The 26,738-nt window shown below is 38.1% G+C and overlaps 2 protein-coding genes across 4 annotated transcripts; both read right to left on the bottom strand.

The window, feature by feature from the left end:
* Positions 1-500: 500 nt before the first annotated feature.
* Positions 501-4,991, bottom strand: LOC118060286 (acyl-CoA-binding domain-containing protein 4). Its single transcript, XM_035073491.2, has 14 exons — positions 4,675-4,991; positions 4,455-4,577; positions 4,290-4,373; positions 4,079-4,198; positions 3,931-3,997; positions 3,748-3,809; positions 3,443-3,582; positions 3,235-3,361; positions 2,602-2,716; positions 2,419-2,507; positions 1,768-1,851; positions 1,355-1,672; positions 1,190-1,249; positions 501-1,044 (listed from the first exon to the last, which is right to left on the bottom strand). Exons 2-14 carry the CDS (start codon positions 4,569-4,571, stop codon positions 883-885), a joined length of 1,545 nt encoding a protein of 514 aa, XP_034929382.1. The 5' UTR covers positions 4,572-4,577; positions 4,675-4,991; the 3' UTR covers positions 501-882.
* Positions 4,992-21,787: 16,796 nt separating this feature from the next.
* Positions 21,788-26,218, bottom strand: LOC118060287 (protein BTR1). 3 transcript variants are annotated; one of them, XM_035073492.2, is made up of 8 exons: positions 25,902-26,218; positions 25,279-25,517; positions 25,097-25,203; positions 24,167-24,360; positions 23,285-23,409; positions 22,528-22,623; positions 22,383-22,444; positions 21,788-22,295 (listed from the first exon to the last, which is right to left on the bottom strand). In XM_035073492.2, exons 1-8 carry the CDS (start codon positions 25,984-25,986, stop codon positions 22,199-22,201), a joined length of 1,005 nt encoding a protein of 334 aa, XP_034929383.1. In that variant the 5' UTR covers positions 25,987-26,218; the 3' UTR covers positions 21,788-22,198. The 3 variants fall into 3 exon arrangements, with proteins under 3 accessions (XP_034929383.1, XP_034929385.1, XP_034929384.1); XM_035073494.2 differs by having other exon boundaries at positions 23,285-23,343; XM_035073493.2 differs by having other exon boundaries at positions 23,285-23,346; positions 25,902-26,217.
* Positions 26,219-26,738: the final 520 nt, after the last annotated feature.

Raw genomic sequence — 26,738 nt, 5'->3', positions numbered from 1 at the left:
TATCCTCAGTTTGGCTCAACATTCCTTTAAAAAAACCAAAGAAACGAAGGTTGTGTTCGCATAGGACGGAGTGAAGGTATCTGAAGATGAAGTAAAAATGCTTTTGAAACCTGCGACCATCATCTTTTAATGCCAAATTGCGAGTCAGCTTCCTGTTGTTCATCTCATAGTTTCCCACAATAGAGGAAAATATACTGCAAGATCAAAGACCCCCCAATGAGAAGATTACCGGAGGGATAGAAGATGGCGACTTCAGATTCTCAACAAGAACGTCAGATGTAGAAGAAAACGGAAGCAAGTTGGATGCGATTTTGCAGAATTTTGAGCGCTTCTGGAGAGCCTTTAACATCATCAACCTGCAAGCAAAAGGCATGCAGTCAACGTAAACTGCATATTTACAAGGAACTATTTGTCATCGGAAAGAAAAACAAGGCAAAATATTGGTCTCAGAAATGCATCCCAAGAATCGGTTCTCTTCCAATAAAATATATGATAATGTAAAAAAAAAAAAAAAACTAATTGTTCATTATATGATATCCAACGAAATTTATGGTGTGCTGGGAGAGAATAATTCGATTGTACAAAACAAATAAAATCTATGTCATGAATGGGGAGGGGGAAAATCAAACAATTACCCATTTCACAGAGAAAAACAACAGCGTGACTTCACAGACTACAACCTGTACCCGTTTCTAACTTAAACCTCCCAAATGAACTCAAAAAATGGCCAAGGGATAGCAAAGCCTGCAAGCACACATTGACCAGATACACAAGGGGCAGCGTAAGATAATAGCATTCCTATTAGCTTGAGATGGCTTCGGCTGCCAACATTTTGGCACTATTTTGAGGCAATGGCTTCGAGCGGTTCTGTGATATACCACTTTAGCCAGCTATCCAACGCCAGACACCACCAGAACCTTGTCTTTGGGCTGCACTACGCTCTATCTCCTGATCCAGTGCAGACTTCTGTCTTCTAAGTAGTTGTACTTCATTCTCTATGGACTGCAATGATTCCATCATCTTCTGTAACTCGGCAATTTGTGCCTGGAAATCCCAGTGAACCAAATTTAGGAAACAGGAAATCAAGGTCACACAGAAAACCAGTCAGATAACCAAAAGAGAGATATGAATGTTAGCCAAACGGGGGAAAACAGGATAGAGAGTAATGGGATGTGAGAAAGAGGAGCACCTCAAGTTTAAAGCATCTTGATCTCTCAGCAACTAGTTGACCTTGGACAGAATGGAGTTCCTGGAAAAAAATTGAGAGAGAGAAAAAATGATATTAAAACTATATATAAACATTTAATGAAAGAATGTGTTCTCTCGTAAGAGAATATATTTCTCAAGTACATACCTTGGAGAGTTCTGCATGAGTACCATTAACTTCATCAATCTTTTCTGTAACCCTATAATTTTCTGCTCTGACTTCTGCGAGGGACAATTCCAGCACCCTTTTCTCTTCTTTCAGTGCATCAATTTCCAATGCTAAATCTTGTTCCGTAGAATTCTTTCCAGTTCCATTAGAGTTCAGATTTAATTTGGAGAAATCCAACTTTTCGGATTTGGCCAAGGCATATGCAGCACTAACAGAAGCTGCAGCTGCAGCTGCTGCTGGTGACTGAAAAATCTTTGGACGCAATGCATCTCTTGGTTTAAGTCTCATAACAAAAACCTAGAAAATAGAGGCCATTCAAGGAAACAGGGTTGGATTAAGAAAGATCGTGCATATAGGCACTAAATCAGCGCAAATGTTACTAGAGCACGTACCTCATTGTTGTATTTCCCATTATAGCCACCAAAGGCAACCAAATGCCTCTCTCCATCAATTAATACTGAGCAAACACTAAGCCCCTGCTTTTGAGATTATAATTAGAAAATTTCGCAAGCATGGAAGTAACTTCTCCATCAATTCAGCCAAAACTAAAACTAGGATAAACCATTAAAGTTGACTAAGCTATCTTAGACACATAATAAGCATACGAGTTCTGCAACCATTTTATCATATTCCACCAAAGCTTTTGCATTTCCCCAACTAAGAATTTTCAATACAAGTTAAATCTTCCATCAAAATCAGTACAAGCATGGAATCCATAAACAGAAAATACTGTGGTCTAAAACCTACACTCAGGTGGTGAATTAATGGCTGAAACAGGGAGTTCTTCAAATTCATGCTAGCTTACAGCCATGCAATATTAAAGAGATCCATAATGATAAGTCCCATTTTTCAAGTTGATTTTGATAATTTTCAGTTCTTTTCAAATTAGTCATCTTTGACCAATGAAATTGATGTCCATAATCTAGTTTTTCTGAAAAATGCAGATGTACTAACAATGTGTTGCTTCCTGTCCAAAAGTTCTGTCAATAAAATAAATGGCTAAAATTACAGAGTACAACTTGAGAAAGGCACAAAGTACTCACCTCGCTAGCAAGTGGATCTCTTTCCTTTACACTAGCCAATGCTGACCAAGCAAGCTTAGACATGTTTAACACAAGGGTCTCTGGGCAACCTGTAAGTCATCAACAATTCAAGTCATGATTTTTTGAGAATAGTGCTAAGCAAATCCAATGATTGGAATTAGATGAAGAAAAGTTACTGCTCACCATTTTTGTTATCTCCACCACCAGCAATATACCAGTTCTCACCAATGGTTACACCAGAATGACCAGCCCTAGGAGTCACCAAATCACCTTGAACTTCAGGCTGGGACCACTCCATCTAGAGTAAAGGAAGACTTTGTCATTGTTAAAAAGAGATGGACATCTAGATGTACGAAAATCTGAGAAAATACAAAATCTGTCTATGTATTCTATATAATGATATATCGTAGTAGTTACTGCTCAGTCAAAATAATTCCTTTTGTGCATAAAAAATTCCCGTCCAATAAAATGCAAAATAAGCATGTCTTGGTTAGTCCAGAAGCAACCACTGGAATGCTATCAATGAATAGGCAAGCCAATGCAAACACTTGCAGCATGCTTCTACTGTTTAAAAGTGTCTCATGGGCTAAATGTTTCATCAAGAAATATTATCATTCATAAAATGCAATGCAACACCATGCTATATATCTTATCTGATGCCTTAGCAATCCATTTTTCAACACATTAAATTATATGCTATTTCTCAATAACAAAACTAAACATGATAACATTTACTTCACATTCCACATGTCAATTTAAACCCCACATCCCCTACATACATCTCATCCCAAAAGATAAATAAATGGCAGCACTCACAGTCTGCAAGTCGAGTACATGGAGATCATTGAAGAAGATTGAATGAGAACAGCCACCAAAGATTAGAAGATAGCGGTCCCCATTTATTGCAGCTGTGTGATCAAATCTGGGAGCTGGAGGTGTCTGCCTATCAAGACACAAGAAAATGATGCAGAAGACTTCTGAAAATTTGTAAGCAGCTGGATCTAAAAGTTGAACAGATGCTTACTTTGTCACTGCCACATCCCAAGTCATTGTTTCCAAGTCAAGGGCATAAACATTATTCAGCAATTTCCTGTTCCTATCTTCTCCACCAAAAATTATCAGTCTAGAACCAACCAGTGTAACCGAATGCCCCCCTCGGGACACCTGAAATACACCAGAAATTTACCAACCAAATTTCCAAAAACAAATGCTGCATTTTTTGCTTCTTAGAATGCATAACAACTTAAAAACAAATCAAAAGGGAAAAAGCATTTCAATGGGCAAGCCTGAAGACAGGATAAAAAACGAGCAGTTAATAAAGTCAGTTACCGGAGCTTCTCCTGAAGTCTCGATAACACCACAAGCATGTGTTTCTAGATCAATGAACCTCACTACAAGAAATCAACACAAGAGCAAAAGATTCTTCTCAACAGACACTTACAAGCATCGTCAGCTGATTTAGGAAACCATCTAAGCCCATCACTTTAAAAAATAAAAATAAAGCAAGCAAACCTATCATGCTATCAGAATTCGCCTTCGAATGCCCGCCAAGGAGAAGAAGTTTGTTTCCCCACTTAACCTAACAAAACAATCAATAAACAATCTGAATGCATAACAGAGATCATGTTGAAATACTACACTAATGAATCCAATGTCTTACCATACTATGATCTGAAGTAGCTGGAAAAACTTCCGGTGCACCATTCTCTTCACCTTTTCCACCATCTACTTTACTTTTGAACTTTAAACTAGACCACACCAAACCTCTAAAATCAAAAACCTGCAAAAACAGTCCAATCAAACATCACTTAAGCACATAACCATCATCGGACTTTCCACAATAAGCAAACGACACCAGGAACATCATATACCTGGACATCAGGCAAATACCGCCCGGTACGACTCCCGCCAGCTATATATAATTTCCCATCATCATCAGCAACTGCTGCAGCATGCTAAAAGAAATGACAACACAAATTCATATTGTCGTCATACAAATCAACATTTAGGGTTTTAAAAGCTGTAACAAACATCACCTTGTAGCGAGCTGATGGTCTTGCGCCGGAGACAGGAATTGGTACCCACCGGTCATAAGCTAATTGCGAAAACCAATTGGCCGCGTTCATTTCCTTCTTAATCTCCTCTGTTCCCATACAAATCTGTTTAAGGTTACTAAGTTAATCCACTGATTAAATTAATTAAGTGATTGCACATAAAACGGCAGCAGATTAAGGAAATCAGAGAAATGAAATGTGCCTGAATTGGATTGCAATAGACGAGGAAATCACGGGCGCTGGTAGATCAGACCAAGGAATTTTGTGGATCTGATCGGAGGAAATGAGAGATGATGATGATTGATTGGACGGTGTTGATTCTTCGAGTGATGGAATGAAGAATCGAACACCAACAGGCAATCGTAGAGATCGCTTGCAGTTCTTGAGAGTGTGCTGTGGCCTGTGGAGACAAGAGAGATCGTACGGTACCGTAAAACGCTGAGAGTCGTACCGTAAAATCAAGAATTCTTATATTTTTTTTATAAAAAATAGCACAATAAATTAAAATTTTCAGCAAAATAATAATATATTTTATTTTATTTTGGTTAAAATAGCACACTTTCACCTCCATCAAACTTCTGAATCGCTACAACTATTCTGCCGTTTTTAGTATTAACAATATTTAATAAATTCTCATTGCTAGTACTCTTGCTTAATTGATCGGCTAATTAATTCAGTGATATAAACTGATTGATAATTTTATATAAAAATTATAATTTTATAAATTTATTTTTTTAATATGTTTTATGGATTAAAATATATATATTTTTTAAATTATAAATTTAAAAATAAAATTTAATTAAAACCAAAAAAAATTATTATTCATATAATAGTTATCCTCTATTTTTTAATATCAACCAACCAGTTAGTTTAACTGAATATTATAAACAAATTAACCGGTTCATCTTAAATTTAATTAATATTATGGTTATGAATTATAATATTAATTGAAATTTTATTGTGATTATCAATTATGATATTTAATTAATATCATAATTTAAAATAATAATATTTAATTAAATATTACAGTTTAAAACTATAATATTTAAAAATATATTATTTTACCAAAAAAAAAAATTTGGCTGCTACGTTAATTTGCTATTTTTTAATGTTAATTGCCTGTACGAATTCCCAGTACTTGTTTCAATTGTTGTGGATGACCTGCACGCCGTGGATGCTGCTTAGTGCTTACCTTAGAAGTTAGGGCCCAGAAGCTATCATGGCTGGTCCAGCCATGGCTCAGCCTGGCCTCAAGTGTTCAGCTGGCTGGACACTTGTTCTAGCAAGCCCATAGACGACCAGCAGTCCAGTCCGTCATGTTTTCATGTTGGATTTTGTTCAGGGGCAGTATTTTTCTTCTAATTAATATGTTACAAACTCGCAAATAAAAATATTCAGGATTTAAAGGCAAATAAAACACTGGTTCTTAACGCTTGTTGATGAGCATCATCGTAACAATAGCAAGTCACAACTAATGATGCTGTAACAATACAAGTGATGAAAGTAATTTTTTTAAAAAAGTATTTTTACTTGAAAATATATTAAAATATAAATTTTTTTTATTTTAAAAAATTATTTTTTACATCAATATATAAATAAAATTACTAAAAAATTATTAATTTAAATAAAAAATTAAAAAAAATTTAATATTTTTAAATGTTTTTAAAACAGAAATAAACCAGCCTTAAAGTAAGGATATGACGGCTAAGTAGAAGAAAGTAAGGTGCCAGTTGTCAGTGTGAGCGTACGTCTAAAGAAAGAAGACAGACCCCTCTGACATTCCTTAGTGGTATTTGCGGCCTCGGATTTTGACGGTGTCCTTAAGAGTAAAATTACACCAATGTATTTACAAAATTTTATTAAACTGAACTTGAAGTGCAATTAATGAGCTTCGATGTAGTGAGAGTTTGCTTTTAAATTATCCAGAGAGTTGACGAAATCAAACTTGGATAATCTAATCTATTAAAAAAATAAAATTAATGAAACTTGGTTACTATTTATCATTTATTATTTTTATATCCAAAGTAGGTTTGTTTTATATTTAAAAAAACAATTATTCAAAGCAACATAATTAATTGTTTCATTAAAGGAATTAAAGTCAACTGACCAACTTCAAATTGACTCGCTCCGATCCATTCACAATGCCTTCAGATTAGGTCGGGTCTCAAAACTACGAATATTGGAACTTACGCTAATCTGTAAAAGTCCAACGTGCAAGCAGATTAGAAGGTTTGACGATCAACCATGCATATATATGTAGGACTTTACATTCAAATACCAGTGGCAGAAAGACGTCTACACTCTACACAGACGCTTAAATATTACGGAAACAACTGCCTGCATAAATCGCCACTGGTAGTTTATACACATATGCTCAGGGAGGCAGCTGGTAGTTTATACACGCACGCCGTCGACAAAGTGGACTAATTCAATTATATATGAAACAAATTAAGTGGGAGAGGCATGACATTGGTCCCATATTAATTACAAGACAAATCAAGTTAAAATGTGGAGGTAAGGCCTTTATATTCCATGCAGAAATTGCATGACGACAGAGACGGACAGTCCACCATAATCGATAAAACCACCACCGTCGCGCTTCTACCAGGCCACCACTATAGTAAAAACCCGTAAAACATGTTCCTTTCTATAAATCATCATGTAGACTAGTAGTGATAGAAAGTAGTAGAGATTTAAGAACTTTAAGTCATTTTACAATGCCTATATAAAGGGTTACCACCTTCAGCATTTTCAGTCAACCAGGCATTGGTTTCTTATATAGCAAGTGACACAAACAGAATTACCGGAGCACGCAATTTTCTTCACTGGCAAGTTTGGAATGGCAAGTTCAAGAGTGATAGGTGCTGCATTCTTGATCTTGCTTATTCTAGACCTCACTTTCGCTGCCAGGTTACCAAAGGCAATGAGTAAAGGAGGTGGTGGTGGCGGTGGATCAACGTCGGGGCTTGGTTCGGGTTCTGGTTCAGGATATGGATCAGGGGGTGGTGAGGGATATGGTGGTGGGAGTGGAGGAGGCGGAGGAGGAGGTGGAGGTGGAGGAGGTGGTGGTAGTGGTAGTGGGTCAGGTAGTGGCTATGGGTATGGGTATGGCAGTGGCTCGGGCAATGGGTCTAGTGGTGGGGGAGGAGGAGGTGGGGGTGGGGGTGGGGGGGGAGGTGGGTCAGGTAGTGGATATGGCTATGGGTATGGGTATGGGTATGGCAGCGGCTCAGGTTCTGGGTCTGGAGGTGGAGGAGGTGGAGGTGGTGGTGGTGGAGGAGGTGGAGGCTCCGGGTCAGGGTATGGAAGTGGAAGTGGGTCAGGGTATGGAAGTGGCAGTGGCAGTGGCAGTGGCAGTGGCAGTGGAGGAGGAGGTGGTGGTGGTGGAGGAGGATCAAGCTCTGGTTCTGGCTATGGTAGCGGGTCAGGTTATGGAGAGGGCTACGGGTCAGGTGGGGGCAGTAACGGTTTGCCATGAACATGAAATTAATTATATTTTTTTTATATGTATAAAAGTATCATTATATCCGTCAATTGTATGTTGAATAAAATTGCAGCAGCTTCACCAATGCATAATGGTCATTGGTCAGCTGCAACCTGCATGCATACAAGTTGAAGCACCATCGTTGTTATTAGATTTTCACGTTACATGAATAAAAGAATACCATTTATTCTCAAATTTTATATTTTATCCATCTCCCACCCTAATTTGAATAAATACGCACAATGATTTATTAAAATTAAAGGCTTTCCATGAAGTGAAAAATTCCTCCCAAAATGCTAACGAGAGAGTGCCCTGGTTATACTTTTAAAATCTGTCCTGGCCTGCCCGACAAGTTATTTATGATCTAGCTGACCAGGAGTTAAGTTTAAAAAAATAAAAATAAAAATTTAAATGGCACGATTAAAAACTTAAGTATACTCAGATGAAATTGAAATTAAAAAACAGGCTCACACGTAAATAAACCTAAAAACAGCACACAGACATGAAAATTGAAAGTGACCTAGTTTTTCATTTTTCCAGGAATTGACCAGCCCCAATCAAGTTCAAATCCTCACGTTTGAAAATGAAAAAAAGTATACAAAACAAGGCTGTCCCTTTTAAGAAAGAGGAAATAAAAAAAAAAAAAGGGAAGATTCTTTATTAGCATATATACTAGCTAGAGAGGATAATAAACTTTGTAAATGAAAATTCAGACAATAATAGTTGCTCTGTTAGAGTCTCTACATCCTGCACAACAATGAAATCAAGATTGTTAGGAGCAGGATCTGTCGCTACTTTGATTTAATTGTGGCTGGATCTGTTGCTGCTATTGCTGGAGAAAAGAGTGAGAGGGAGCGATATGGAGGGCAGAGAGGAGAGGAGGCTCGAGAGGCTAGAGATGAAACTTTGAGAAAATCTTAATTTTTTTTATTTATATAGGTTTTGTATAAAAGTAATTTTCCCACACTTTAAGGTTATTTATACAGTTCGTGCAGGGTTTGAATAAGGTAGGGCAATAACCATACCCCACTTGAACTCAACCTTTTGACTTCGGGTATTACCCGAACTTAAATGAGCAAAAACATTTCTTATCCATTCGAGGTAATTCAAATCGCGCTGAGCCTATATTGGAGGAAAGCAACAAATTAATTTCAATACTACCACAAACTCCTCCTACAAAACAGACATACATGCCACATAAATTGCAGAATCCAACTCTAACACTGATTGCATATTGTTGCCATGGCAGTTAAGAAAAACTGATTAAATCGGAAAAACCAGAAAAAAAAAAAACTAAAAATAAAATTGTAAAAAAAAAACTGATTAGAATTTTGAAAAAATCTACTGGTTTGGTTTTGGTTTTGGTTTTATAAACCTGAAACCAAACCAAACAAAAACAAACAAAAACCAGAAAAGAAAAAAAACCGAGTCAAACTGGAAAAAAACCGAGCCATACTGAAAAAATCAAGCCAAACCGGTTTAAACCAGATTTTATTCTAAAAAATTGAATTAGATAAAAAATGATCGGTTTGAACCGGTTTCGGTTTTTTTCTAAAAAAAATTCAATTTGGTTATTTTGTTTTATAAAAACCGAATTGAACCGAAAATAATCACCCCTAATGGCAGTATCACTCTTTTCCTTAAGATAACCAGCAAGGTCATTGAGGAGGGCAAATAGATTAGTGAAAAAATTCTCAACATTATTGGGAAGAGATTTGGTGAAGTGAGTGGCAGCAATAACATGAGCCTTATGCTCATAGCCCCTTTAAGATTACTTTTCCTTTTTAATATTCGACTTCAGCTCTAGATGAAGAATCTAACACCTCCTAATAGAATGACCAATATGATGACAATGATGGCATTTTAAATTAGGTTGTTTGCCTTTGTAAGGTTTGTTATTGTTTATTATTTTGTTGATAACATAATCACGAGTTTCTAATAAAGGGATTTTAGAGTTAGAATTCATAACATTTTTGCAAGCTTCTTCTCGTTGAATAATAGCACGTGCACTAGTAAGAGATGAAAAATCAGGATTCATTAGGATCCTGCTGCAAAGATCTTTATATTTTGAACCAAGGCTAGCTAATAGTTGGAAGATCTTGTCCTCCTCTTCATGTTTCCTTAATTCTACTACATTAACTGTGTGGGGATGATATAGTGCAAGTTCGCTCCACATACCTTTCAGGGTCCCAAGAAATTGAATACAAGTCTTTCCATCTTGTTGCCAATTAGCAAGATTTCTATTGATTTGAAAAATACGAGCTGCATTGATTTGATTTTCATATATCTTTTTTACAGCTTCCCATAGTTCCAAGGAAGATTCTGAGTAGCTGAATATTTCAGCAATATAATTTTCTATAGAATTAAGTAACCAAAACATAACAAGATTGTCCTTGCATTGCCAAGCATCACAAGCTAGTGAAGAAGACTATGAGGTTTAATATGGCCATTGATATAGCCAAGTTTGGATATTCCACCACCAATAACAATTGTCACAGCTCTTGACCAAGGGAGATAGTTAAATTTATTTAGTAAAACTAAGCCTGAATGTTGATTAGGATTTAGCTATCCTTCCAGCATATTGTAAGAGGAACTACTAGTGCCATTAGCACCATCAATCTTGAACGGGTCTTTCATAGGAATTTCAACTAATAAGCAAGGTATTAGGAACCTACTCTAATACATGAAAAAACAAAAAGGTCAAAGTAATCTTATATGTTGAAGAAAGAGGAGACATAAGAATCTTGTATTATGTGTTTTTGTTACAGTAACAAAAATACATATATATATCTAGGAAGGATAATGGCTATGAAATCTCTGTTAATCACATTCATACAAGGGTCTACCTATACAAAGTAATTATCATATCAAACTAAAACTCTTCAATATGCAAACAATGTTAAATTCAGATATTGAAATTTGTGTGGCATGCATGTCAATATATTGTAGGAGGAGTCTATGTTGAAATTGAAATTAATCTGTTGCTTTCCTCCAAAACTTAGCCTAACTATTTCTTTACCCTAGATATGAGATTTTACAGGTTATAAATTTATAAGATTAACCTGATTTTAGGAGATTTATCCGATTTTTTTTTAACTCATATTTTTTTAATTTTATTCTTCAATATTTATTTAATTGGGTATTGAGCTCTGCTATTTTTTTATTTATTTTCTATTAAATTTTTCACTAATTTGTAAAATGATCTAGTTTATCTCACCCTTTAACTTTTAATTGTTTGACAATGAAGCTCTATAAAAAAATTTTAATTTACTTTCTAGATTATATTTTCTTCCATATTTTTTTTAGTCCAACAGCAAGTACTATAACCGACAGCGACTGCCAACGGGAATGCGCGCGGAAAACCTGCTAGTTGCTAGTGCATATTTATTGTACGCCACCGTATTACTCTCCTCTCCATGTCAATTGTCAATCCATATTAATCAACCCACTGGTCATAATCTAACAGCGGAAACCAATTGGTCGTGTCCATTTCCTTCTTAAACTCCTCTGTTTTCATACAAATCTGTTTAAGGCTACTAAAATAATCCAGTGACTAAATTAATTAAAAGATTAATTTAATGCAAATAAAAAGAAGGCAGATTAAGGAAATCAGAGAAATGATATGTAACTTAGTTGGATTGAAGTTGAAGATGAAAATCTAGGGCGTTTGTAGATCAGATCGAGGATGTTTGTCGATCTGATCGGAGGAAATGTAGGGTAACGATGATGGATTAAACGGTGTTGTTTCTTTAAAATGAAAAATCGAAGACTATAGCTTGCTGTATCTTTTTTATAGCGAAAAGACGAGAAAAAAGAGTAAAGAAGAATAAAAACTATCCTGGTGACAAATTAAGTCATCAAACAATCTTTTATTTCAGTTAAATTCTTGATATTTTCAAATTTCTTAAGTTTTTGGTCTCAACTCTTCACAAAGTTTTTAGTCAAATTCCATATAAAAGGAGACGTACGTTTTTTTACACATATATGTATTATTCGCACATATAAAACTGTCACAACAGTTTTAACTAAAAATATATTTTTTCTATTTTTTTTTTTTATCTCTACACCCAAAACTCTACCAAACCAATTCAATCTCCCTGGTACTGCGTTGAACAAGCATCCTCTAACATCCAATCTGCTATTGGAGAGGAACATTCGAGAGCACCTTCAGCCAGCCATTGTTGACAAATGTCGCCATAATAAACAACGAATTATACCTAATCTATTTGTGCATTTCAAACGCACAAGTGCTTGGAAGTTGCGGTTCCTTCACAGTACTTGCTTGATGGTCAGAAACTGACGATAGCCCATTTCCATTTGGTCGAGGATATGATCATGGCTAGGTAGCATGCTATGCAAATGGACACTCCTGGACTGCGAGTTGGCAATGGGTGTTTGTGGCGGTGATTTTCCGGGTATTCCGGAGAGTAGAGTATGGGATTGAGAAGCACATAATTGGGAGCTAGATACGTGTGATATGACAACAATTTATTCACATTAATTTACAGCTTATTTTTTAGGAAAACATGAGAAGAACGCTACTAATTTTTTGTTTTTAGTTTAACGTGGGTGTCCGGGCCAGCTTGCGCACACCTCGACTAATCCCACGGACCTTGAAGTTAACGACCATGTAAGCCTCCAGTGGCCATTATATAAGCAACCTAGAGCTCGAACCTGAGACCACAGAGGGAGCAAATCTTTTGGTCCCAAGTTCTTACCACTATGCCACCAATTTTGATAGCATGGATGGTGCCCTCATCAACAAGCGCACCAAAGTTAAGAACTACTGGCTTTTCAAGAAAAATTGTGGAAGAAAAAAGAGAGGATATGTTTCATGACACAATTCCACTCTAGGAATTGAAGTAGAATAGATAGTTTGGAATAGAAGATCCCCAATAACGGAAAATAATAATAATAATAAAAATTAAATGTACTTGCACTCTCACGTAGACTTGTTAAAGCATGCATGCCGTACGTCAAAGGAATTAGTGATAATCTGTGCATGCATGGAACTGAAATTCAATCTATTTTCCCAGTATATCAACGTACACGCAGATGGCCTCACATTCTGCTAGCAGCGATGCAAAGATGGTGTGCTTTCATACACCGGAACAGGCACCGACGTTTTAAAATAGAAGTCAGACATTCGAACGCGGTTTTTAAGCACGGATCTATTTATATTCAATGGTGGAAAGTGTCGATGATATTCTGGGAAAATAAATTTAATTCCAAGTGTACGTAGCAGGAAATAAGAAACATTGACTGAACAACCCAGTTAATTTGTTCTGCAAGCTATCTTAGCCCACTGGTAACACATACACACGCAGAGTAGACAGATATCTGTGTACATAAACACTACCGTTAGCGGATATATTAACTTAATTATGCTTAAGGAGACAATCGTTAGCATAAATCAACGCGGGAAAGCATGGGAAATTAATACTTGTATTCAAAAGTGGAGTTCACGTATGAACAGAATGGTAAAGAGTACGCGGGAAATGCATGCTACTAGTCCCATTGCCCAAGTCAAATACTTCCAAGTCAGAAAAGAAAAGGTGGGGATAAAGCTTATATTCTATTGCATATAGACAGAAACTGGCAGTTCTCCACACTACCGCCACCCGGCCCGCCACCAACACCCTCCTGTAAAAGTCAAGATTAACAGATGAGAGGCACTAGAAATTTAACAAACTTTTCAAAAACCATGTCTCGTCACCTTTACAATTAAAGCCAAACTCTTAAAAAACCTTGCCTTGTTACCTTTACAATGCCTATATATAGGTTACCACTTCAAGCATTTCCAGTCAACAAATCATACTGTTTCTCATACAGTGATCAGTGACACGCATATTAAACATATACATTGAGCCGTACGTGAGAGAATAATCTGGAGATGGCAAGTCCAAGATTGTTAGGGACTGTTTTCCTGGTCTTGCTTATTGCAGACCTCACCTTTGCTGCTAGGACACTGCAGGCAACCAGTGGAGGTGGAGGTGGAGGTGGAGGGAAGGGCGGAGGTGGTGGTGGTGGTTCTGGATCATCAGGACATGGGTCAGGTTATGGTTCTGGGTCTGGATACGGGGCTGGTAAAGGATATGGTGCTGGTGGTCGAGGAGGAGGTGGAGGTGGAGGAGGAGGAGGAGGCGGAGGCGGTGGCGGGGGCGGGGGATCCGGAAGTGGGTCGGGAAGTGGAAGTGGAAGTGGAAGTGGAAGTGGAAGTGGCAGTGGGAATGGAGGTGGAGGGGGAGGGGGAGGTGGGGGCGGGGGTGGAGGTGGTGGAGGAGGATCTGGCTCTGGCTCTGGCTCTGGCTCTGGCTCTGGTAGCGGGTCAGGTTATGGCTCTGGATATGGAGGAGGGAAAGGTAAAAGATTGCCTTGAATTATATAACACCATTCACAGTCATATGTATTCCGAAATAAAATTGCAGGAGCTCACACATGCATGAACATAGCATGGTGGCGAGTGATTGCAACTGTGTATGCGTGTATCACTATCAATAAAGTCACCCTTACAAATGCTATAAATAAAAGACATTTTAATTACTCTGTATATTTTACAGATAATCTCGCCGCAAACCCTAATCAAAAGTGAATGTTACGTTTCCATAAGAACGAGACTTCATCACAAAAAAGGACTTTAAATAAAATTAAAAGAAATGAGCTTGAACTCTCAAAAATTGAAAATCTCGTCCCCGAAACTCAAGAATGGCGCAGTGTTGAATTTGATCGTGTCACAAGTGAAAATAGCCAACCTCAATGCATGACTGCCAAGAAGAATTCCTTAGTAAAAGTCTGACCTGGTTTCCAATCATCTTCGTTGTTAAAAATTAATTATCTCTCTACCAAAATGTGACGCGGAGTTTATGATCCCTCACCGAAGGCGGCCAAAAGGCCATCGGAAGCTGCAGAGTGAGTTTTACAACCAATGAACCACCAGTAGCTAGGTCCGCTCAACAAATATTCTGAAAAGCTAGTTAATTAGACAAGTCGTGTTGGTATTTCATAAAATGATCATTCTTAGAATATTAAGAAATGTCTAGCAAATAACACGGAATCAGAGAAGCCTAACAAGTGATACAGAATCAATCACGCTCAAGCCTGTTTATAAGAAAGAGATTATAAAATTTGAAATGTCAAGATGCTGGTGAAATTGAGGATTAACTAGACAGGATTAAGGAGGAAATATGTCGGCAAATTTCCATTTTAACTATGGCAAAGTATCCTTTGAAAGGATAGCTCGGACGTGTAACATGTATTGATTTAAAAGTCAATAACTGTATCAAGAAGATATACAGACATGGCTACATCTAATATTATGACAAGCCACCATAGCCTAATCCAACAACTGTTTCCAGAAACAGAAGTTGTGCCGTGTGAAGAATTTCCTATAGAAACCTCTCTATAATGAAGAATTTCCCTTCCTTCCTTCTCCTTCAATCACAGTTTTTGCGTACCAAATTCGAGAAACACCAAATTAATTAGGCAATTGCAAGTTCCACGGACAAATTTGCAGCAAAAATAGTTAAGAATGGTCAAAGGCTAATCTGTCTCCCTCCCAGAAGCATGGGATATATACCTTCCGCATTATCATGTCCTCAGCTGCATGGATGGTCCTCTGCGATTGTGATTTTCTTGCCAAAGAGTACAGAAAAGAACAGAATTACAACCTTCGTCACTTCAAAACACATTTTTGGCGCTAAACTGATGGACTCAAAATCAATTCCCATACCTCTCATTTGTTCCAGACATGAAACCTTCTCTGTCTGATATTTTTATCCTGGCTCCACTATTCTTACAGTCTGAAGTCGAGTACAAGAAGATCGTTGAAGAAGATTGAATGGGAACAACCACCAAAGATTAGAAGATAGAGGTCCCCATTTATTGCAGATGTGTGATCAAATCTGGGAGCTGGAGGTGTCTGCCTATCAAGACACAAGAAAATGATTCAGAAGACTTCTGGAAAGTTGTAAGCAGCTGAATCTAAAAGTTTAACAGACACTTAATTTGTCGCAAACATATCCCAAGTGTTCAAAACTATTAAAAAACACTAAAAATTTTGATTTTTAAAAAACAGCGTTATGTTACGGCCCAGAATCTATTATGGCTAATTCAGAGCCTGGCCTCAAGTGTTCAGATGGGAAACCCATAAACGATCGGAAGTCCAGTCCGTCATGTTTTCATGGTTGCTCTTGTTCAGGGACAGTATTTTTCTTTTAATCGACGAATTGCCAACACGCAAATAATAATCAAAGGCCAAGAAAATATATATTGATTCCTAAGCTATTTTATTTTTGGTTCAGTAGATAATCATTGGCCTTAGGTTGCTTAGAACTAAGCAGCACTCTTTCATATTCCCCATCCTTGATGTGAGAAAATTTTCCTTCGCTTCCTCTAACACTTATTTCATTTTCATGAGCTGTTAAGATTTTTTTATGAGAATATAAGCTAACAAATTTGAAATATCTTGATTTACTTCAAATAAAGTACATCATCTTACAGTATATTGATTCGCATATATAAACAAAGGTCCATATAATAATTTATGCATGAGAATTGGACTTGATAAAATTGTATTATCATCAACAACAAACTCTGATCTACGTGCCCTTGTTTTAGATGGTTTTTGAGTGTAATATCTTCTGGGAAGCATAAAAATAGACCATTAGAGATTAAAATTTTCAAGGAATGCGTTTGTGTTGACCTTGCATAGTGTAGGATTTTGACATAATAAAATGCAGAATGCAGAGGCTAGCAATTGACATACTTATACTAAAACTTCCACAACTTTATTTATCATTAGAGGTCTTACTTAAGTAACTTGAAAAAACAAAAATGCAAGTAATAAGCAGCTAAATCTGTTGTTATTACATAACAGAATTAATAAAAAATCATAACAAAATAAAGAAGATTTATGTCAATCCTAATAGATTTTGACAATTTCAAATAAGCCTAAAATTTTTATCAGCTTCACATCAGCAGCAGCTTCTGAGACATCAATTCAACACATGGCCATAACTAGATGTGTCTTGTAGGAGATCATCTTCTGGCCGTAAAATGGCATTCTTGGAGAGGATATTGCTCCATTACTAGTTGAGCAACTCCGACTGCAAACACAAACGTCCAAGTAGTCAATTTTCACTTCAAACTTAGGAGACTGGTTATTATAATAAGCAATAACAGAGATAGACTTCAAACACTACTTATCTTCAACGTATCGATATCCCTTTGTTAATCCATTTGAAAATAATAAATCCTCGGAAAAGATCTGTTTTAGAATCATGGTATGTCTTCGATAATAAGTGTAGATCCATGAAGAGAATTTTCAGATCACATTCAGTACTATTGGAGTTGGTAAAATTACAACAGACGAACATTGTGCATGTACGTTCTTCTGAAGAACACATGCACACAATGGATAGCACTAACGATGGTCAGTCTTCTTAATATGAGGGCCCTCAGACTCCCACTTCTTCCTACATCCTTCGCGGTTCACACCTAATCAAGTTGTGTACTGCAAAAATACAAGGGCTTGAAAGAAGTGGCTCGTTCACACTTGCAGTCGGCAATTGACAGTACGTAGACCATTTCTACTTGACCAATCTGGTCAAGGATATTATGGCTACGTTACTATAATTGAAAAAAACTAAGCAATCATGCCATGCAAATGTCCATCACAGAAAAAGTAGAAGAAAGTGAGGTCCCATGTATATGGAAATGAGACAGACCCCACTAGGATTCCTTGGAGAGATTGGGACATGGAAATTTGGGTGGGTATGGTGTTGTGTCCTAAGATTCTGAGGGTATCTGGAAGAGTAAAATATGGGGCTGGGTAGTCCATTAGGAACTTGATACGCGTAAGCTTACAAGTTGTTCTTCCCTTGCTTTAAGTTATGACTTGATTCGTTGGTGAGGGAAACATATGAAAAACGCTTTAAGAAATTTGACGCAAATATTACATATGGTGCCCTCGTTAATAAAAAAGAGGCATCGAAGCTGAAGGCTGTTGGCATTTGATAATGCCAAATGCTTTTCAAGAAAAATTGTGTGAAAAAGGGAGATGCATGCGTGTTGCAAGGCACATTAACCATTATAATAGAGATTAATTAGATCACCTAAGACCATTAAATTAGACGCTTAATTACCCAAACAGAAGTGTGGAGGAATCACCGCTATTAGTTGATACACGTATGCTTAATTAGGAGACAATTGTTAGGATAAACAAGTCACCAAACAAAGTGCTGGTGTCAGAAAAAATCAATGTCTTCAAAGTGGAGTTCGAATATGAACAGAATGGGAAAGGAGGAAAGGCATGCCATTATTGGTTCCATGTATATTACAAGACAGGTCAAGTCAAAAAGCGGAGAAAAGGTCTTTATTCTATGCGGAAATTGCATGAGAACAGAGAAGACAGTCCAACATGATTTATAGAACCACCACCGTCGCCCCACCAGGCCACCACCAACACCGACCACCAATAAAAACCCAAAACACACGTTCCTTTCTACCATCATGCAGTTAAAAATTGAGCATTGGACTGAAGCAGGGAATGCAAGAATGGTGTGCTTTCCAAACACCGGAACAGGCACCAAGGTTTTTAATTATCAGTCCAGACATTCGAACGTAGTTCTTAAGGACAGATCTATTTACATTCAATGATAGAAAGTGTCTATGATATTGTGGGAAAATAAATTTAATTATATTAATTCCAAGAGCAACAGCAAAAGGAAATGACTGAACAGTCCAGTTTGTTGTGCAAGTTTAGCCCATTGTTGACATACACGCGGAGCAGACAATCGTTAGCATGTATCACCGCAGGACAGCCACCAGTGAACGGAAAATTCGTGTTTTCCACAGTGGAGTTCAAATATGAATAGAATGATAGAGTGGGAAATGCATGTCCCCTTGCCGGAGTTAAATATTATAAGACACTTTTTGGTCGAAAACGAAAAGGTAGGGCTAAAGCTTTTATTCTATTCAGATACTGCATGTAGACAGAAACAGACAGTCCTCCACAGTACCGCCACCCCACCACTAAAACAAAACCCGAAGCACACGTTCCGTTCTATAATCATCAAGTTTACCAAGCGAGAGGTCCTGGAAATTTCAGAATCTTTTCAAAACCGCGTCTCGTTTCCTTTACAATGCCTATATATAGGTTTACCACTTCATGCATTTCCAGTCAACAAAGCATACTGGTTTCTCATATAGCGAGTGACACGCATAAACATACAGATACATTGAGCAGTGAGAGTACAATCTGGAAATGGCAAGTCAAAGAGTGTTAGGGACTGCTTTCCTGGTCTTGCTTATTGTAGACCTCACCTTTGCTGCTAGGACACCAAAGGCAGCTAGTGGAAGTGGAAGGAAGGGAGCTGGTGGTGGCGGTTCTGCTTCAGGATTTGGGTCAGGTTATGGTTCTGGATCCGGTGGTGGTGGTCGTGGAGGAGGTGGAGGGGAAGGTGGTGGCAATGGGTCAGGTTCCGGCTATGGTTCCGGTAGTGGCTCAGGCTATGGTTCTAGTACTAGTGGTGGGATAGATGGTGGTGGTGGTGGTAGAGGAGGAGGAGGAGGAGGAGGCAGAGGAGGTGGTGGTAATGGAGGTCAAGGCATTGGATCAGGAAGTGGGTCAGGCTATGGAAGTGGAAGTGGCAAAGGTGGGAATGGTAGTGGTGGAGGAGGCGGCGGTGGTGAAGGTCAAGGCATTGGATCGGGAAGTGGATCAGGCTATGGAGGTGGAAGTGGAAGTGGCAAGGGTGGGAATGGCAGTGGCGGAGGGGGTGGGGGTGGGGGCGGGGGGGGGTGGATATGGCTCTGGCCCAACTTATGGTAACAGTTCAGCTTATGGGGAGGCCTATGGCTCTGGATATGGTGGAGGCAAAGGAAGTGGTGGTAATGGAGGTCAAGGCATTGGATCAGGAAGGGAGTCAGGCTATGGAAGTGGAAGTGGCGGTAGCGAGGGTGGGAATGGAGCAGGTGGAGGAGGAGGTGGTGGTGGAGGTGGAGGTCAAGGCACTAGATCTGGAAGTGGGTCAGGCTATGGAAGTGGAAGTGGAAATGGCAAGGGTGGTAATGGAGGTGGTGGTGGAGGAGGAGGAGGTGGTGGAGGTCAAGGCACTGGATCAGGAAGCGGGTCAGGCTATGGAAGTGGAAGTGCCAATGGCAAGGGTGGGAATGGAGGTGGTGGTGGAGGAGGAGGTGGTGGTGGAGGCACTGGATCAGGAAGCGGGTCAGGCTATGGAAGTGGAAGTGGCAATGGCAAGGGTGGGAATGGAGGTGGTGGAGGGGGCGGAGGTGGTGGTGGAGGCACTGGATCAAGAAGTGGGTCAGGTTATGGAAGTGGAAGTGCGAATGCAAGTGGTGGAGGAGGAGGTGGAGGTCAAGGCACTGGATCTGGAAGTGGGTCAGGCTATGGAAGTGGAAGTGGAAATGGCAAGGGTGGTAATGGAGGTGGTGGTGGGGGAGGAGGAGGTGGTGGAGGTCAAGGCACTGGATCAGGAAGCGGGTCAGGCTATGGAAGTGGAAGTGGCAATGGCAAGGGTGGGAATGGAGGAGGTGGAGGTGGAGGTGGAGGAGGAGGAGGAGGAGGTGGAGGTCAAGGCACTGGATCAGGAAGCGGGTCAGGCTATGGAAGTGGAAGTGGAAATGGCAAGGGTGGGAATGGAGGAGGAGGTGGTGGTGGAGGTCAAGGCACTGGATCAGGAAGCGGGTCAGGCTATGGAAGTGGAAGTGGCAATGGCAAGGGTGGGAATGGAGGTGGTGGTGGAGGAGGAGGTGGTGGTGGAGGCACTGGATCAGGAAGTGGGTCAGGTTATGGAAGTGGAAGCGGGAATGGAGGTGGGGGTGGGGGTGGGGGTGGGGGGGGTGGGTCAGGCTCAGGTTATGGTAGCGGGTCAGGTTATGGTAGCGGGTCAGGTTATGGCTCTGGATATTGAGGAGAGAAAGGTGAAGGCTTGTCGTGAACACAAAGGTTACCTTTTCTTTTATATAACACCATTCATAGTCATTTGTATTCTGAAATAAAATTGCAGGAGCTCACAAATGCATGTATTTAGCATGTTGGCGAGTGATTGCAACTGTGCACGTGTGTATCCATATTGATCACTAATAATAAACTCACTTTTTCAAATGATATAAATAAAAGAACATATTTTACTCTAAAAATATATTATATAGATAATATCTCCGCAAACCCTAGACAAAAGTGAATGTATTGTTTTCATAAGAACAGGATTGATGACAAAAAAAGGACTTCAAATAAAATTAAAAGAAATAAGCTTGAACTTTTTGAAAATTAAAGATTTCCTCCCAAAACTCAAGACTGGCAGTGTTGACTTTGCATGCAGTTAAAAAACCATGTCACAATGAAATAGTCAACCTCAATACATGACTGCCACAGAATTCCCATGTAAAAGTCTGACCTGGTTAATGGAGTCCAGTCATCTTCGGTATTGAAAACTACTTACCTCTCATCCCAAATGTCACCAGAGTTTTTGATCCCTCGCCGAAGGCGGCCAAAAGGCCATCAGAAGCTGCAAGGTGACTTTTACAACCAACGGACCACCAGCAGTCCGCTCAACAAATATTCTGAAAAGCTAATTAGATAAGTCCATTTTATATTTCATCGAATGGTCATTCTTAGAATCAGAAATGTCTAACAAATGATACGGAATCAGAAAAGCCTAACAGGTGATATAGAATAGCAGCCACATTCTGTTCAGCATTCGATGCTTACAGTCTTCAGACAAGCTATAATTTCCAGCACTCCTGAATTTTTTGCCATAAATATTAGATTTCAGTGCTCAAGCCCATTTATAGGAAAGAGATTACAAAATTTGAAATGTCAAGATGCGGGTGAAATTGAGGGTTAACTGGACAAGATTCAGATGGAAATAGTTCAGAAAATTTCCATTTTAACTATGGCAAAGTATCCTTTGAAAGGATAGCTAGGACGTAAAACATGTATTAATTTAAAAGTCAATAACTGTATCAAGAAGATAAACATGGCTACATCTAATAATATGACATGCCAACATAGCCTAATCCAGCAACTGTTTCCAGAAACAGAAGTTGTACCGTGTGAAGAATTTTCTATAGAAACCTCTCTCTAATGAAGAATTTTCCTTCCTTCTTTCTCTTTCCATCACAGTTTTTGTTTACCAACTTCGAGAAACACCAAATAAATTAGGCAATTGCAAGGTCCGGGGAGAGATTTGCAGCAAAAATAGTTCAGGATGGTCAAAGCCTAATCTGTCTCCCTCTCAGAAGCATAGGATACCTTCTGCATTATCATGTCCTCAGCTGCATGGATGGCCCTCTGTGATCCTGTGATTGTAATTTTCCTGCCAAAGAGTACAGAATTAAAACCACCAGCACTTCAAAACACATTTTTAGCGCTAAACTGATTGACTCAAAATCCATTCCCATACCTATCATTTGTTCCAGACATGAAATCACCTCTGTCTGATATTTTTATCCTGGCTCCACTATTCTGCCAAAAAAGAGTGCTCTACATTAATGATAATGATAATGATAATGATACAGAATAATATGGATCATCTGTTGTATTAAAACCTGGCTAATTTCCATTATATTTCTTCCGCCACGACCAACAACCAATCCAATATGTTCGTCAGCAACACCAATCGTCACAGAGTTAGCACGATCCTCCTGGATAACATCAGAAGGCCTTCTATCAATCACAATCAACATACTCTTTAATTATACTTAATAGCATACAAATGTTTTCAGAACAGCACCAAAACTTCAGGACATATTGATGGTAGAATTCGCAATGAGATGGGGTGAATTAGCTGGAACCATCTATGCTGGATATGAGAATACCCATTTTAGGATTGGTATCAAACTACCAAATGTAACCCTTAAGCAACCTAAGAGAAAATTATATAAAGGACACAAGCTTTGGTATGGTTAGCCACACGGACAAACAATACATTTGATTAGGCCTTCATGGGGAAATCTTTAAAGTATTAACTAAAAAGGCCAAAAATAAATATGACATGATGCTTGAATTTGAGTATTGAAAAGTATTTCTAATCACTAAAACATTTTAAAAACTTTCAGCAACACAGTTCAAATGTTGTGGAAAAACCTAAAGACGGGGAAAGGAAAAGGAAAAGCCAACTTGAACTGAAAAGTCTGAATTCATCCCATGGACACACAGGAACATCAACTAGGAATGAATAAGCGTTATTGAGAAAATCTGATATAGCATTCCAAAATGAAGTACTACTATCAAATTTTGCTATGCAAACTGCATTAACACCAGGATACTCGGTTAAAGCGTAGAGAATTATAGAATAGAATGAACCTTGTTATGCTGAAACTTTACTCCAGCCCCATTCGGCCCATGGTTCGTTGAGTTGTACGCTGCTGTGGCAACATGAGGAAGCACATATGCATATGGAATACCGTCAAAACCAGAGAAGAAAACACCTAATCAAGTTAAAAGAATCTTAAATGGAATTGAATTTTAAAAGAAAAGGTTTGATAGAACAGATTTTCAGAAACATCAAGGAAACCACGCCACCTTTGCTAAAATATTCAGGAGTTTTATAAAGATTGAATAAATAGCTTCCAATTAAATGAGTCAGATTGATAGAAAAAACAAAGTCAATACTTCCTTTGTGTAGAATGCAGTCAGAAACACATGATTCTGATTAAAGAAACTCTAATACCAGTCATCAGTGGTACCTTTAGAGTCTGGTAGGTCATTTAAGACTAAGAAGTAAATCTCACCAATTTACTAAAAGATGCTTATAAAGAAACAGTCCTTTCCACTAAAGAAAGACCACAACTTAATCAGCAATGCACAGTTGTTTGAATACAATTGTACTTTACAGTCATAATAATAGAGCTCAATGGACATTCATATTTTTCTAGTAAAATAAGCATCTGAACTAAATACCAAACTCAAATTCTAAATCACCACTCCCTCAACGCTGATGATCTTTTACATGGGCACCCTGACAAAGTTTAGAACATTCCCAAATCTTTCCACGAGGTAAAGCAAGGGAGATGAGAACTACGCATCATAATAATGCCCTTAATCATGCAGATAACTAAGATTATGAATTCATACAGAGCCAAAACGAGATAAGAAAAAAACTACAACATGAATAGGTAAACGTGGAAACTAGAAGCCTTTTCTTCCAATAGAAAGAGAGTGTGAAGCTAATGGTAAGAGTCACACCTGCATATGAAAGTGGAGCATGCATATTCTGCAAGTAATGAGTGTCATCAGTTAGCTTAGACAAAATCAAATCAATTGCATGCATTTGCTCTTCTAGAGTTCCCATTATTGTAACCAGCCGATCAGTCAATCCAAAAAAATCTGTATCCAGTGAAGAAATCTTGATGGCAGCATGGGACTCTTCAATGAATGACCTGCAGTGAAGGCAGATATCAGCGTTTTACACTATTTGAAAGAATTTGCTTAACTTCTAGACAGTCTTGCAAGAAACAAAATAAGAAATTAAAGCTCCCCTTTAGTAGACTCACGGGAAAAATGGAGCAGGAGCATAATACACGAAACCCAATCATAGACTAACAGAGCATCACAACCAGCAAAGACAGGATGCAATATAAAATTGAGGACCTAATTTCACGCATTTACAATTGATATCTATTCACTTTATGCATTTAGCTGAACTGGATGGCTGAGGTTCCTAATGAGGTACTATAAATCAAAATACATACATAAACCAACAGGAGTAGCTCAGATGGTGTGGCATGTGAAGCAGCAACCATACGCTCTCAGGTCTAAGACCAAATATTCACAATACAGAATTCTTACTGGGACGATGCATCCAAAGTTTGCCACAGCCCTCAAAAGAAAGGGGATCATGGATTCCTAATTCCATGAAACAAACATCTACACGTAAAAATTGTGCTTGAGCAGAGCATGATTCTGGGGATAGAACAATAAAAAACAAGTAGGGCTACCATAAAATCTCATGGAATTAAGTACAGAGTAAATACACTTCCTCACAGACCAGCATGCATTCATACCAGCAGCTATTGACTAAATAAACCCAGGTGAAATTTCCAGATATAAAATTAATTTTTGACTTTTCAGGCAATAGCAATTAAAAATATATTATAAGAAGAATTTTAACCATACTTTATGATGGACCCTCCTTTCCCAATAATGCTACCACAAGCATTATTTGGAACAACTAATCTCACTCTCATTCTTGGTTCAGCATCATCTCCATCTTCAGTAGGAATCTGACCACCAAAACAAATTAATATCAGCAAACACTCAGCATATTAAACAAACCAACCCTGTGACACAATAACTACCTCACTGAGCAATTTAGCAATTATAAGTTCCAAAGCCTTCAATGCATCGTCAATTCCTCCAGATATCAGAATTATCCTATCAGATGTTCCCGGAAAAAACTCATAATTTTTCGACAACTGAATTCTTGCTCCAGATTGTGACTGAAAATCAGTAATTGTAGCACCACCCTTTCCAATCACAGAACCAGCTGCAGCATTTGACACGAGTAACTTAATATACGTCGGTTTCTCCACCGCATCTGGGAAAAGCAATAAAGCAATTAAAAAACAAAAATATTAGCACGGAAAAAACCTGCAGAACTATCAATTTCAAAGCCACAAAGAGACTTCAAATTAAATTTTCTTTCATTCTCCGCAATTTTCTCACCGACCAAACTGAACCTAAAACTAGCGATTTCTCTTCCTTTCATAAATCTAGGGTTAAGGCTTCAAATTCAAGTCAAAACTACCAAGATTTAGCAGAAATACAACAAAATCCTCATTGCAGTCAATCATAAAGCAGAACAGAAAAAATGTAACCTAAAAATACAGAAATAAAACCGTTGCTGCAACTCATTGCGTTGAAAAAAAAATATAAAACGAGAGAAACAAAGCAGGAAAACGCTAGATCAGATCAGAGAAACCTGAAAGCGGCGATGCAGGGGGTGGAGGAGATTTCTTCCGCGGTTGCTCCGGTGATGAGACGTAAGACGACTCCGTCATTTCCATTTCTCTTTATCTTCTAAAAACACAAACTATCGATTACTACACAATAAAATCAATAAACTTTTGTGGAGGTTTTTGAGGGTGCCTATGCCTGCCTGCCTGCCTGCCTGCCTGGTGGTTCTTGTAAAATGAGAAATGCTGATTTACGACTTGCTGTTTCTCTCTCTCATTTATCCATGGTGGTTTTGTATATTTGTATTGGTTTTAAGCCTTGAAAACCGCACTTGTGTTTTAAATTTTTTATTAGTTAGTTTCTTTTTTGCCACCTTCATTTTTAGCTTAGCTAGTTAGCTGGTTAGAAAGTAAGTGAAAACAGTGTTATTCCGTTGCATTTGCCCCTTCTCTGCCCTCTGCCATGGTTTTTACTTTTTACTTTTTACTTTTCTAGGGATTTTTTACGACTGTGAAATGCTGATTTTTACGTAAATTTCTCTTGTTTTTCTAAGATGAGCATCCTTATCAAACCTCATCTAGCCGACGGATCAACTTGTAATTCAACTATTTAAAACAACATTGTTTAGGTCAAGTTTTATTTTAAAAAAAAATAGATATTGATTTTATAAAATTTGAATGGACTAGCTGGTTTATTTCGAATTAATTGATTTAATACTTGTTTGGAAATAGAGCTGGTTGGATGTGAGTAGAAAAAATTAAGCCTTTTGAAATATTTAATAAATGTTTAATTAATATTATATATATATATAATAAGTGGAGATTTGAAAAAATTTTCATTTTATATTAAAGTTTTTTTATTA

This window comes from Populus alba, chromosome 8 (genome assembly GCF_005239225.2).
Source record: "Populus alba chromosome 8, ASM523922v2, whole genome shotgun sequence".
NCBI lineage: Eukaryota > Viridiplantae > Streptophyta > Magnoliopsida > Malpighiales > Salicaceae > Populus > Populus alba.
The sequence above is the reverse complement of the archived record's forward strand: the minus strand, read 5'-3'. Positions and strand labels throughout refer to the sequence as shown.

Excerpts from the sequence above, each read along its gene's own strand:
- LOC118060286 (XM_035073491.2), bottom strand. The coding sequence starts at position 4,571 with ATGGGAACAGAGGAGATTAAGAAGGAAATGAACGCGGCCAATTGGTTT. Across the intron at positions 2,717-3,234 it reads ATGTACTCGACTTGCAGACT|ATGGAGTGGTCCCAGCCTGA; the intron begins GTGAGTGCTGCC and ends CCTTTACTCTAG. Across the intron at positions 1,045-1,189 it reads CAAGATGCTTTAAACTTGAG|GCACAAATTGCCGAGTTACA; the intron begins GTGCTCCTCTTT and ends TGGGATTTCCAG.
- LOC118060287 (XM_035073492.2), bottom strand. The coding sequence starts at position 25,986 with ATGGAAATGACGGAGTCGTCTTACGTCTCATCACCGGAGCAACCGCGG. Across the intron at positions 22,624-23,284 it reads TAAAGTTTCAGCATAACAAG|GAGGATCGTGCTAACTCTGT; the intron begins GTTCATTCTATT and ends GATGTTATCCAG. Across the intron at positions 22,296-22,382 it reads ATGTCTGGAACAAATGATAG|GAAAATTACAATCACAGGAT; the intron begins GTATGGGAATGG and ends ACTCTTTGGCAG.